The sequence below is a fragment of the Prunus dulcis genome, chromosome 1, assembly GCF_902201215.1.
Source record: "Prunus dulcis chromosome 1, ALMONDv2, whole genome shotgun sequence".
NCBI lineage: Eukaryota > Viridiplantae > Streptophyta > Magnoliopsida > Rosales > Rosaceae > Prunus > Prunus dulcis.
In genome coordinates this window covers 36,121,941-36,133,172 of record NC_047650.1, presented here as the reverse complement: position 1 = coordinate 36,133,172, position 11,232 = coordinate 36,121,941, and the positions used below count along the sequence as shown (strand labels likewise).

The following is an 11,232-nucleotide window of genomic DNA, read 5'->3' as shown; positions in this document are numbered from 1 at the left end:
AATTTGTCAATCATGACTTTCAGACTTACTTCCAACAACATGGAATTATCCATGAGACGACTTGTCCTCAGACACCACAACAAAATGGTGTTGCTGAACGAAAGAATCGACATCTTCTTGAAACCGCCCGAGCACTTCTGATTGGCGCTCATGTTCCTCGCCATCACTGGGATGATGCTATTGTCACCGCAGTTCATCTGATCAACCGCATGCCTTCTGGTGTACTGACCTTTAAAACTCCCTTACAGGTGCTTGCACAACACAGACCTCTGCCTTCTGTTTTGGTACTCACACCCCGAATCTTTGGATGTGTGGTTTTCGTTCATCTCCACAAAAATCAACGTAGCAAACTTGATCCATGTGCGCTTCGTTGTGTTTTTTTGGGTTATGCCACTCATCAGAAAGGCTACCGCTGTTATCACCCTCCTACCCAACGAACCTATGTCACTTTGGATGTGACCTTTTTGGAATCTGAGCTGTTCTTCCATGACCCATCATCCAATTCTACACTTCAGGGGGAGATACGAAGTGAAGAGCAGAATTGGAGCAACTTGGAAAATAAAGAAATTCTCCTTTGTACAGAAATGATTGATCATTCCGAGTCTGGAGCACGAGATTACTCTCTGTCAAAAAGCGACCAATCGCCCATTCATAGCGATCAATTGCCTGACCCACCTGATCCATGCGAAGATATTTCTGATCCGAGTCTCACACCTACAGACAATATAGAACAACAAGATGAAGACCCCCTCTAACTCAACAGTACCAACAGACCAATCTCCTGAGAATATCCTTGAGGTAACTACTCCTACTAGACTTGTGCATTTAGATGATAAAACTATTGGATATCAATTACCTTTCAGGAAAAATCGTGGGAAGCCACCAAACCGTTATTCACCTGATATTGGCAAGACATCCAAGTATCCAATTGCAAATCATGTATCCACTGAGAAGCTGTCTGAACCACTCAAGGCTTTTGTGCATCAGTTGTCTGCTATCCATATTCCAACCAAGGTCTCTGAAGCATTGAAAGATCCTAAGTGGGTCCAAGCTATAAAAGAGGAGATGAAAGCCCTTGAGAAAAATCAGACTTGGACATTGGAGACTATACCCCGAGAAAAAAAGACTATCGGATGTAGATGGGTGTTTACTATAAAACACAATGCAGATGGATCTATCGAGCGATACAAGGCAAGACTTGTGGCAAAAGGGTACACACAGACCTATGGTATAGACTATGAAGAAACCTTTGCTCCAGTTGCAAAGTTAAACACCGTCAGAGTCTTATTGTCCCTTGCAGCTAATTTGGATTGGCCACTACACCTGTTTGATGTAAAGAATGCTTTTCTACATGGCGAACTCACGGAGGAGGTGTACATGGACATTCCTCCTGGATATAATACTACTCAGACTGGAACAGTTTGCAGGTTACGAAAAGCATTGTATGGATTGAAACAATCACCACGTGCATGGTTTGGACGGTTCACCATGGCAATGAAGAACAATGGTTTCAAACAGTGCAACTCAGATCATACTCTGTTCTTGAAACATCGAAAAGGGAAGGTAACAACATTAATAATCTATGTTGATGATATGATTATTACTGGGAATGATAAACAGGAAATATCACAGCTACAAGACTATCTGGCTACGGAGTTTGAGATGAAGGATCTAGGTGGACTCAAGTATTTCTTGGGAATTGAGGTGGCTCGATCGTAGCAAGGCATATTTCTCTCTCAAAGGAAATATGTCTTAGACTTGTTGACAGACACAGGAATGCTAGATTGTAAACCTGCGGACACTCCTATTGTTCAGAATCATCATCTTGGAGAATATCCGGATCAAGTTCTAACTAACAAAGAAAGATACCAAAGGTTAGTGGGAAGATTGATCTATTTGTCACATACTCGACCAGACATTGCTTATGCGGTGAGCGTTGTCAGTCAATTTATGCACTCTCCAAGTGAAGACCATATGAATGCAGTTCTTCGGATACTTAGATATTTGAAGTCTGCACCTGGAAAAGGACTTATGTTCTCAAAACATGGTCATCTAAATATTGATGGTTATTCAGATGCAGATTGGGCAGGTAATGTAACAGATAGAAAATCCACATCGGGTTACTTCACATTCGTGGGAGGTAATTTGGTGACATGGAGAAGCAAGAAACAGAATGTAGTAGCTTTATCCAGTGCAGAAGCCGAGTTCAGAGGCATGACTAAAGGGATTTGTGAACTTCTTTGGTTAAGAAAGTTGCTTACTGAACTTGGGTATAAACCTACATCCACAATGAATCTCTTTTGTGACAACAAGGCTGCTATAGCCATTGCACAGAATCCGGTTCAGCATGATCGTACTAAACATGTTGAGGTGGATCGACACTTCATCAAACAAAAGCTTGAGGCTAAAGTGTTTCAGTTTTCTTTTGTGAAATCCAAGGATCAATTGGCGGATATTTTGACAAAGGCGATTTCCAGTAAAGCATTCCACAATTCACTAGATCAGTTGGGCATTGGCGACATCTATGCACCAACGTGAGGGGGAGTGTTGGCGTGACTTGTGGATATTGACTTACTTTCCTTACACACCAAGAATTCCTATTATAATTGTAATTGATTTACTTTAATTCCTGATTTCCTACTGCAAATAGATTTATGAATTTATTATTTACTTGCCCATTCAGGTTTCGTTGTATTATAAATATGACCTCCTACAAGGAGAAGAATACACAGAAAATTCTCACAAACAAATATTCTCTCATAGTTTTCATATTTTAGCATTTTCTACTTGGTAATTGGCAGTTTGTTTTGTTTCTTGCTTGGTCTGTTCCCTTTGCTGCTTTGTAGCCTGTTGCTTTTTTAGGCTGTGGCTGGTTGTTTCTAATTGCTGCATTCTAACTTGGATTTTTTCTTGGAGCTCTCCCTGTGTTTGTTCTCTTTTGTTTGGTGTTGAATGATGCATTATTTATTTACCAAAAACAAAATAGCATATAGTTTTCTTTTCAGCTGAACATATATGCAGATATATAGCTTTTAAAAAATTCTAATTAATGGGCTTAGCTTGTCATCATTTTCTTTTTTTATTTGGTTAAGATGAAAGTACAATTTGATGTTAAATTTTAGCACATATGATTCTTAATGCCAATTTTATGTCTGGGGAATTTTAAATAAAGAAAAGAGAGAGAGAAATGATGATGATAGCTGTGGTGTTGACAGTGATGTTATATATAGTGGTATGATTTAACTAAATAAGATATGTAATAGCCAGATGGTCAACTCTGTTTCTTTTTCTTTTTTTTTTATCAACGCAACTCTGTTTCTTTTTCAGTTGGCCAGCAGATGCACAATTCAATATGGCCTTGTTGATCAAGTGTTCAATTTAAAATTGGTTTGTTTTATTGAAATTTTCCTGAGGAAATTTAGAGCATGTTACAGGAATTACTGCAAAATTATTAATTTACACATCCAGAAAAGGGGGAGAGAGAGAGATGGGAGCTCAATCAGAATCTGGCAATGTCTCAAGTACAAAATGGAAAAGTTAGGCCATCTCAATTTGGCCAGCAGCATGTCTATTTTTGGCTGACGACTCAACATCATATCCATACCTAGAATTTTCAAGCTTTTCACCTTGACCCCAGATGGCATAAGCTTCTTCCCCATGAGCTGCTTCATCACCGATCTCCATATCCGCATCGGACATTCTTAGAGGCACGATGAATTGGATCAAAACACATATAAGGCTGGTAACTACAACATTTAGTATGACAACGTAAAATATCCCAAGAAGTTGAATTCCCAGTTGACGAAACCCGGTATGGACAACTTCCATTTTAAAACCGTAGAATAGGCCAACATACTGTCCATATGAGGTAGTGAACAGGAAGCAGAGCCTTGGATGGGCAAAGAGACCAGTGAGGATTCCACCAAGGGCGCCGGCGATGGCATGAGTGTGCAGAACAGCCATTGTGTCATCAACTTTTTGAAGGAGCGCAGATTTCTTGTGGACAACCATCATGGTGAACCAAGGAATTGAGCCAGAAAATAGCCCCATTAGTATGGCTGCCCATCCTTGCACAACTCCTGCATGAGATTGAAAGTGCAACAAAGGATATCATTAATATATCTTTCATTCTTCTCCTTTTTTCTGATATAGAAGTCATACATTTAAACTTTTAATTTGGTATTGTAGATTAATCATGCATTTTCTTCCATGCCACTAAAATTAGGGACAATGGCCGTTAGTAATTGGTACTAATTTCTTTATGCTTAGACGTGTGCTGGTTTTGTAGCTTTGTGAACTTACCAGCAGCTGGGGTGATGCAAACCAAACCAGTGATCATGCCTTGAACTGCCCCGATGACCGAAGGCTTGCGGAAAAAAATGAGGTCAAGCATGAGCCAAGTGAGCAAACTGGTAGCAGTGCATACATGAGTGTTCAAGACAGCCAAGGAAGCATCAACACTGACTACATAAGGGTCTCCTCCATTGAACCCTGTCCAGCCCATCCAGAGGAGTCCTGCACCAGTCAACATAAGAAGAATGTTGTTGGGAGGGAATCTTTCCCTGTCCTTGTTCGAACGAGGACCAACCTGCATCATCGAATTAGATTCAACATGATCATCATATTTTCCAGCAAATGTAGAAATGAACTGAAACTTTTTTTTTTATACAATGGTGTTATGTGAAACATAAGGGAGACTTCAAACTTGAAGAGAGAGTAATTTTGCTACATAATGTTCTTCATATCACAGATTAGCAATTGAAAGAAAACCAAGATGAATGAGGAAGAAGGTTTTTCCTACCCAATAGGCTGCTGTGAAACCAGCAACTCCAGAAGACAAATGGATCACAAACCCACCAGAATAATCTATCAGTCCTTTCTTGAAGAGGAAACCGTTAGGGCTCCAGATACTAAATGCTCCAATGGTGTATGAAAAGGTCAACCACAAAGGCACAAACAGCATCCAAGCATAAAAGTTCATCCTACCCAAGAGGGCCCCAGCAATCAAAATCAAAGTAATTGCTGCAAACACAAATTGGAAATACACCATTGTAGCATTTGGGAACTTCCCACTAAATGCCTGCTCCAGGAGATACTTTTGGTTCAATGCCACATCAGCTCTCCCCCAAAATGGAACTCCCTTAATCAGAGTTTCCCCAAATGACATATGATATCCCCACCCAACCCAACAAACAAGAACACAAGCAAATGCATAGAGTGCCATGAAAGCTGAATTCACAGCCCATTTCTTCTTCACTGCACCACCGTATAGGATTATGAGCCCCGGGACACTCTGGAGGCCAACCAGCGTCGCGGCTATCAGCTGCCACGCGTTGTCAGCTTTGTTCATCCAGTCCGGACTAGCAGGATCCGGTAGGAGGTTGCTAGGCAGAGATGGATAGGTGATGTTGCTCATTTTGCTTTCCTTTTCTCACTCCAAAATTTATGTGCCACACCCTAACACTACACAAAATGTGCTCTAGATCAAGCTATGTGGTGAAACTTGTGGATTTAGCATCAATCAAGTTGTGCTTTTATGTTAGAGGATTGGGGTTTTGTTTCTCACGAAAAGCTGTCACTGTGATGTATAATCTTTGGTTTCATTTGAACTCATAATTTGATTTGTTGTTGCTAAACAATGTGTTCTTTTTCTGTCTTAGGTGCCCAACTGCTACATGCAGTTTTGGACATTTGGCGGGTATTCCAACCGCTGTTAACGGTATTTCCAAGGATGCCTTTCAGCCGTTTTGGTCTCTCTCTCCCAATCACAAGGTAGAGCACATCATAGTTAGAGGTGAAAATTTTTTTTAAATATTTTTAGTGGAATATTAAACAGAAAGAGGTGATGATCAAAAGGGATCAAAGCAAACATGGAAAGTTTGTCTTTGACAGGAGGACATGGGGAGCTCCAAATGGTTTGTATTTACATAAAAGCATTTGCATGGGACTTTTTTTTTATGACAGCTTAACACCAGAAGACAACCAAGTTTAAATTCTAAAATTCCAAGGCATCAACCATTTTAAGAAAAATAATTTAAAATAAAAAGAGTTAAAAATCGGGGTGGGAATGTATGAAGTAAATCATTCAAGGGTATTGGAAATATCGACAGAAAATTTGAGGGTTTTGGATATTGACAAAGATATCTATATTACCATTTTTTTTTTAAAAAGGTCAGATATTAAGATAAATATTTGACTTTGATGAAATTTTTGAGTAAAATGCACACCAAAAACGTGTAGAAATGATGGTTCTTAAAAAGTTGAAGATAGATTAGATATTTCATATCATGATTATACTGTCCATATTATGTTTTACTCCTTTTTTTTCCAGAGGAATTTACTAGTTATAGTGACTAGAATAATAATTTTATTTTAAAACGAAAATTGGGTTGACCACTTTAGAAGTGTATGGGTGGAATCTATATGATCTGGATCATCCAGTCTCAGAGTCATTCTCTGTGATGAATCAGATGTCTGAAGGTGCACCAAACACACGAATAGCTAATTTTGATACACCAAACGTTTTTAGCAATTGGTATTGTATTTGTATGAAGATGATGTATTGACTTTTCTTCACTTTTTGTTTCTTCATGTAGCAATTTTCTGAGTTTTGCTTATATGCACATGAACAGAAAATAGTTGAACTTGAACTTAAGCAGGTCGTCTGTCAGGAATAATTAACATGACATTTCGATTACCTTAATAACACCGTGTGGCGGTATTAGAGTCACGCCTTACTGTTATGATTAGGAACTATGAAGTCCAACCATTTTTTGGTTCTATAATTTTACCTGAACTATTTCTTATTTTCTTCTGGTGTTTCTGGAATTAATCAATATTCTTGATATTTCCTCTATTTTTCACTGTTTTCTAATTATTCTAGATTTAAGTTTGATGCTTTTGCTCCCTGTATAGACTTTTTAGTTTTGGAAGGGGAACTTTTTTAGATTAATGTTTTGAAAGAGAGAGAGAGGTCTCTCACATTATCAAGCACCTTCTGTAAAACAAAGTCTGAACAAAGGGACATAACATAAACTCCAAAACTAATAATAGCTGTCTCTCTCTCTGCTACCAGTTACTACCACTGCGAAAACATGGGGTTTGCATCCACATAAGAATCCAAGTCAGCATCCATGATCTTCTTCAGCAGCAAAGCCGCCTTCTCTCGAGCTCGAGCCGATCCTCTGACTGAAATATCAGCTATCAAAGTTGAGAAGTCCGGCAGCCTCAAAGCATCTCTCACACAGCCCTCACTTTCCTCAAACAGGAGAAGCAGGATTTCAGCTGCACCCTCCTTGCTCAGCATGCACCTCCCCTTCAACACATCTACCATCTTACTCACAATCTGGTCAGTTTTTCTCAGAGCATTCAATCCTTCATCGAACCTTGCAAGAAGGGCTAGAACCAGAAGAGAAGTTCCAGCTAGATCCTCGCCATCGGTGCTCTCCACCACTTGGATAAGAGCTTGAACAGCTCCTTCTCTCACTGCCAGTGTGCAGTTCCCATGGAACCGGACAAGCTCGGCTAGAGAGCTAAGGAGGTGATGAGCAGCAGGACAGCGGGGACCGGCAATGGCCTTGACAAGCAACTGGATGGTGCCTGCCACCCCAAACTTGGCCTTGTTCTTGTCAAGCATTGCCAAACTGCAAACCAGAGACGAAGCAACTCTGCCAGACTCTTCTGAGTTCAAGGTGGCAATTATGGAATTCAGGTGGTGAATGGTTTCGATATCTGCAAGAGATTGCTTTAGATCAGGGTTGAGGGAGAGGTTGAAGAGGATGGACAATGAGAGAATCTGAATGATGTCGGAGGAAGATTTTGAGAGGGTAAGTAAGGCAGGGATGGCTCCTTCTGTTAGTGCAAGCAAGTTCCTGTTTAGGGGACTGACCTTGGTGATGGAAACTAGGGTCTGAAGAGCTTTTTGCTCCGCTTCATGAAAGTCTGATGACTGCGCCTCAGAGAGGCACTGCCTGATAACCTCACGAACCCGGGCAGACGACATTGTTTGCAGCACTGGTTTCAGAGTTGGGCTTGGCATGCTTAAAGAGTCTTCAGGGTTGAGGCTTATGCATTCCAACTTACCAAGAAAAATGATTTACCCAAGTTTGAGACTTTAAGACAAAAATGTAGATGATTCCAATGCTTAGTTGAATAGGGTTCTTGGAATATCCTCCAAAATCTTTGGTCTTAGTGGTCCCCATAACAAGCAATTTTGGAGCATTGTATCGAGCTTCACGAGTCCCCAAATACAAAGGACAAAGACAAGCAGCAAATACTAAGCGATCCAATGGGCAATGGCTCTCATCTAATTGGCTGAAAAGAATTTCACATCCACATTACTCCTCTTTACCCTTCACTTTTTACTGGTATTGCCTTAGAATAGATAAATAGAAAGTAAAAGAAGGTATTACGATCAAAATATAGCCATCAAGTTTTCTTTAAAAAAATGTAGTCATCGATTATTTGATCTTAAGACACAATTCAAAACTACTGGCGACTCAAAAGAATCGAATTCTAATGAACAGACCATGAAACCAAAATTATCACCGACTCGAGCCTCGTCGGGCACAATCTCTCAACTAAGCATCACCGGTAAACAAACAAAAAAGAATTATTGAAGCTACACAGTATAAAGACTGCCTCCTCATCACATTAATCAAAATTTTAATTTCGCAAGAAACTTGTTAGCAAGATCAATGATGACCATCTGGAGGACCTCCTGGGCCAACCACTTCCAACTGTAACAAAATTTAACATAAATTAGAGAAGTCTATTCATTCAAGTAAGTTTATCCAGTACTAAGATGTTAAAAAGACTTCAAAGTAAAAATTTCACCATCCCTCAGAGTACATATAAAGAAAGAATAAGGCTCAGTCAGTCACCTTAAAATACTGAGTACAGACAGGGCATTCATGTGGCTTTCCTTTCTCCAGCCAAAACCACACAACATCATGCTCATCTTCTGCAGACATAAATATTCATAAATTACAGTTAGCTCTGTAACTGTGGAATGACTTAGTTGTGAAGGAACGAGAAAAGATGTAACGAAGTGGAGTACCATACCTCCTCCCTCAATACCAGGGCATCCAACTATTCTTTTGTCATAGTAGGACTTAATTATTGCTGGTGCTTCCTGCAAGACAGACATATAATAGGATTAGTCACATTAGAATGTTGATTGAAGACCACATATTGTCAGTTTAATGGAAGACATGGTGTACACTTTCTTATCCAATGTGAATTTACACGCGGAAATGAGAGGTAGGATGCACGAAGAGGAGTGGTAAGCATATTTTTAATTACTTGACCAAAGAGACGGGGAATCCCCAAATTATTAGGAATTATCAAGATTAGGTATACATTCAAAAGACTTACATCCCACCTGCTTGAAACAACTTCTAAGATCCAGACGATTAGTCCATTTTTTTCAACTAAATTAGGTGCTCATGGCAAGTGCATCGTGTACAAGGGTGAAATGCAAAATGTGGTGGTAACATTAAACATTTTCCCCTTCTTCATAAATATGATTTTGATTATGCAGAAGGGGGAAAATAAGTTAATTATTGGGGAAATGGAGCTGAAAGAGACGAAGTGCATTGGAGAAGATGTAAACTTATTGTCACCAAAAATAATGTGAAAACTGTGCCACATGCAAGACATACATCTTTGAATATGGAGTGAAAGAAAATTGCTTCTCTGTTTTAAGAAATGCTTCAATTGTATAAAAATTTCCACTCATGGTGTCGTAGAGCACAGTTATCAAACACACTTGTGAATGAAGTAGCAAGAACATATTAGAAATTCTTGAAGTTCTTTCCCACTTTACAGATTAACTATAATGAAAGAAATCCAACCAAAAGCATGAGTTAAATTAGAACCACTACCTTGGTACCAAAAGGACCCACTGGATAATTGATTTCAAGAACGTTCCTTCCCTGCATACAAACATATAATGAGATCAAACCACTAAATAGCCTATAATTCAGTAACTCTCATATTCTTAAAACGTAAAAAGAAAAAATAGCAAAAACAACATTAGTAATCATTAACCTCAAGCTCGGCCGCAAGCTCCTCACGCTCGTGACCCGTTGCAATGGGCATGACATCCTCAACCTTCTTCTTCAAAGCTTGATATCACGAAAAGAACATAATCAACACATTATGTATAAAACTTCCAACTCTTCAGATCGCACTGAAGATTAGGGTTTCAATATTAGAAATTCTAAATTTTCTGTTAACGGGCCAGTAGAACCAGGACCTGTTGACCTGTGATTGTACCACAGAGCCAACAGGGGGACCGGCGGCGAGAAATTTTAGATTTTGATTAATAACTTAATCATAATCTTAAGACCCAATTCTACATTTGATTTTCGAAATCCAACAATAACTAATTTTGCCTCGATTCTCCTACATTTTCCCGGTAACCAAACAGACAAGAACAAAAAGTAATACGTGATTAACCCAATCAGGATCAGAACAATAGCAAAAGTTGAACTTGAACACAAAAAGTTGACTATTTTTTCATTTCTAATTCTCTGAAAGACAAAGAAAATGGAGACGCACCAGAAGAGGAAGCGCCGGTGGCGTGGGGGGAGGAGGGAGGCGGGGATCTCGGCAACGACGTCGAAGAAGGGGAAGACGCTGAAGAGATTAGGAACCGACGGGTGAGATTGAGAGATGAGGATCTGCATGAGGCTGATGCGAGGGCTTGAAGCTGAGCTGAGGAAGAAGATGCCACTCGCCTCCACATTTTTGCAGCGTCTGAGTCACAAACAGAAACAATTTGTTACTCTTTGACTCTCTCTCTCTCTATCTCTGCCAATTTTTATGCGAGTGTCGCTGTGAGAGTCAGAGAGCGAGAATTTTGGCTCCTTTTTTTTTTATATTTTTGACATTTTTGTTGTATTGGGTCGGGTCAACTATCCTTCGTATCGGGTGAATCTTTTTAATAGGATAATCTCCACTAAGAAAGGTAGTATTTGATTCATTCAAACTAATCATTATGTTTGGAGCTGGTCCTAGTAACTTTTCTCTCTTCCAACAAAAAAATAAAAAAATTTACTCACATTTCCAACTTAAATTAACGTCTCGTTGGGAATGTTTCTGTAAGAAACATTTTTGTTCATCAACGCTTTTTTAGAAGTACTATTATTAGAAGAACGTCAAAAAATTTATTGAAAATTCAAGTGCTTCTCCTAAACAGGCTTGTAACCCAAAAGCACTTGTAAGTTT

General features: G+C 39.4%; 3 protein-coding genes across 3 annotated transcripts; all 3 read right to left on the bottom strand.

The window, feature by feature from the left end:
* Positions 1-3,537: 3,537 nt before the first annotated feature.
* On the bottom strand, positions 3,538-5,416 carry LOC117615399 (ammonium transporter 3 member 1-like). Its single transcript, XM_034344475.1, has 3 exons — positions 4,802-5,416; positions 4,303-4,588; positions 3,538-4,079 (listed from the first exon to the last, which is right to left on the bottom strand). The coding sequence occupies exons 1-3, from the start codon at positions 5,414-5,416 to the stop codon at positions 3,538-3,540; spliced, it is 1,443 nt and encodes a 480-aa protein (XP_034200366.1).
* Positions 5,417-6,974: 1,558 nt separating this feature from the next.
* LOC117616619 lies at positions 6,975-8,297 on the bottom strand. Its single transcript, XM_034345994.1, has 2 exons — positions 7,889-8,297; positions 6,975-7,795 (listed from the first exon to the last, which is right to left on the bottom strand). The coding sequence occupies exons 1-2, from the start codon at positions 8,036-8,038 to the stop codon at positions 7,079-7,081; spliced, it is 867 nt and encodes a 288-aa protein (XP_034201885.1). The 5' UTR covers positions 8,039-8,297; the 3' UTR covers positions 6,975-7,078.
* Positions 8,298-8,407: 110 nt separating this feature from the next.
* Positions 8,408-10,894, bottom strand: LOC117616620 (cytochrome c oxidase subunit 5b-2, mitochondrial-like). Its single transcript, XM_034345995.1, has 6 exons — positions 10,564-10,894; positions 10,051-10,127; positions 9,885-9,935; positions 9,064-9,133; positions 8,883-8,962; positions 8,408-8,738 (listed from the first exon to the last, which is right to left on the bottom strand). Exons 1-6 carry the CDS (start codon positions 10,748-10,750, stop codon positions 8,694-8,696), a joined length of 510 nt encoding a protein of 169 aa, XP_034201886.1. The 5' UTR covers positions 10,751-10,894; the 3' UTR covers positions 8,408-8,693.
* Between the last annotated feature and the right edge of the window lie 338 nt (positions 10,895-11,232).

Bases quoted from the DNA above. Each gene is read 5' to 3' on its own strand.
- LOC117615399 (XM_034344475.1), bottom strand. From the start codon at position 5,416: ATGAGCAACATCACCTATCCATCTCTGCCTAGCAACCTCCTACCGGAT. The intron at 4,589-4,801 runs GTAGGAAAAACC...TCGATGATGCAG, and splicing joins GTTTCACAGCAGCCTATTGG to GTTGGTCCTCGTTCGAACAA. The intron at 4,080-4,302 runs GTAAGTTCACAA...AATCTCATGCAG, and splicing joins TTGCATCACCCCAGCTGCTG to GAGTTGTGCAAGGATGGGCA.
- LOC117616619 (XM_034345994.1), bottom strand. From the start codon at position 8,038: ATGCCAAGCCCAACTCTGAAACCAGTGCTGCAAACAATGTCGTCTGCC. The intron at 7,796-7,888 runs GTCAGTCCCCTA...GACATCATTCAG, and splicing joins CCCTAGTTTCCATCACCAAG to ATTCTCTCATTGTCCATCCT.
- LOC117616620 (XM_034345995.1), bottom strand. From the start codon at position 10,750: ATGTGGAGGCGAGTGGCATCTTCTTCCTCAGCTCAGCTTCAAGCCCTC. The intron at 9,936-10,050 runs GTTAATGATTAC...GTTTGTATGCAG, and splicing joins AGCTTGCGGCCGAGCTTGAG to GGAAGGAACGTTCTTGAAAT. The intron at 9,134-9,884 runs GTAGTGGTTCTA...TCTGTCTTGCAG, and splicing joins TGGGTCCTTTTGGTACCAAG to GAAGCACCAGCAATAATTAA.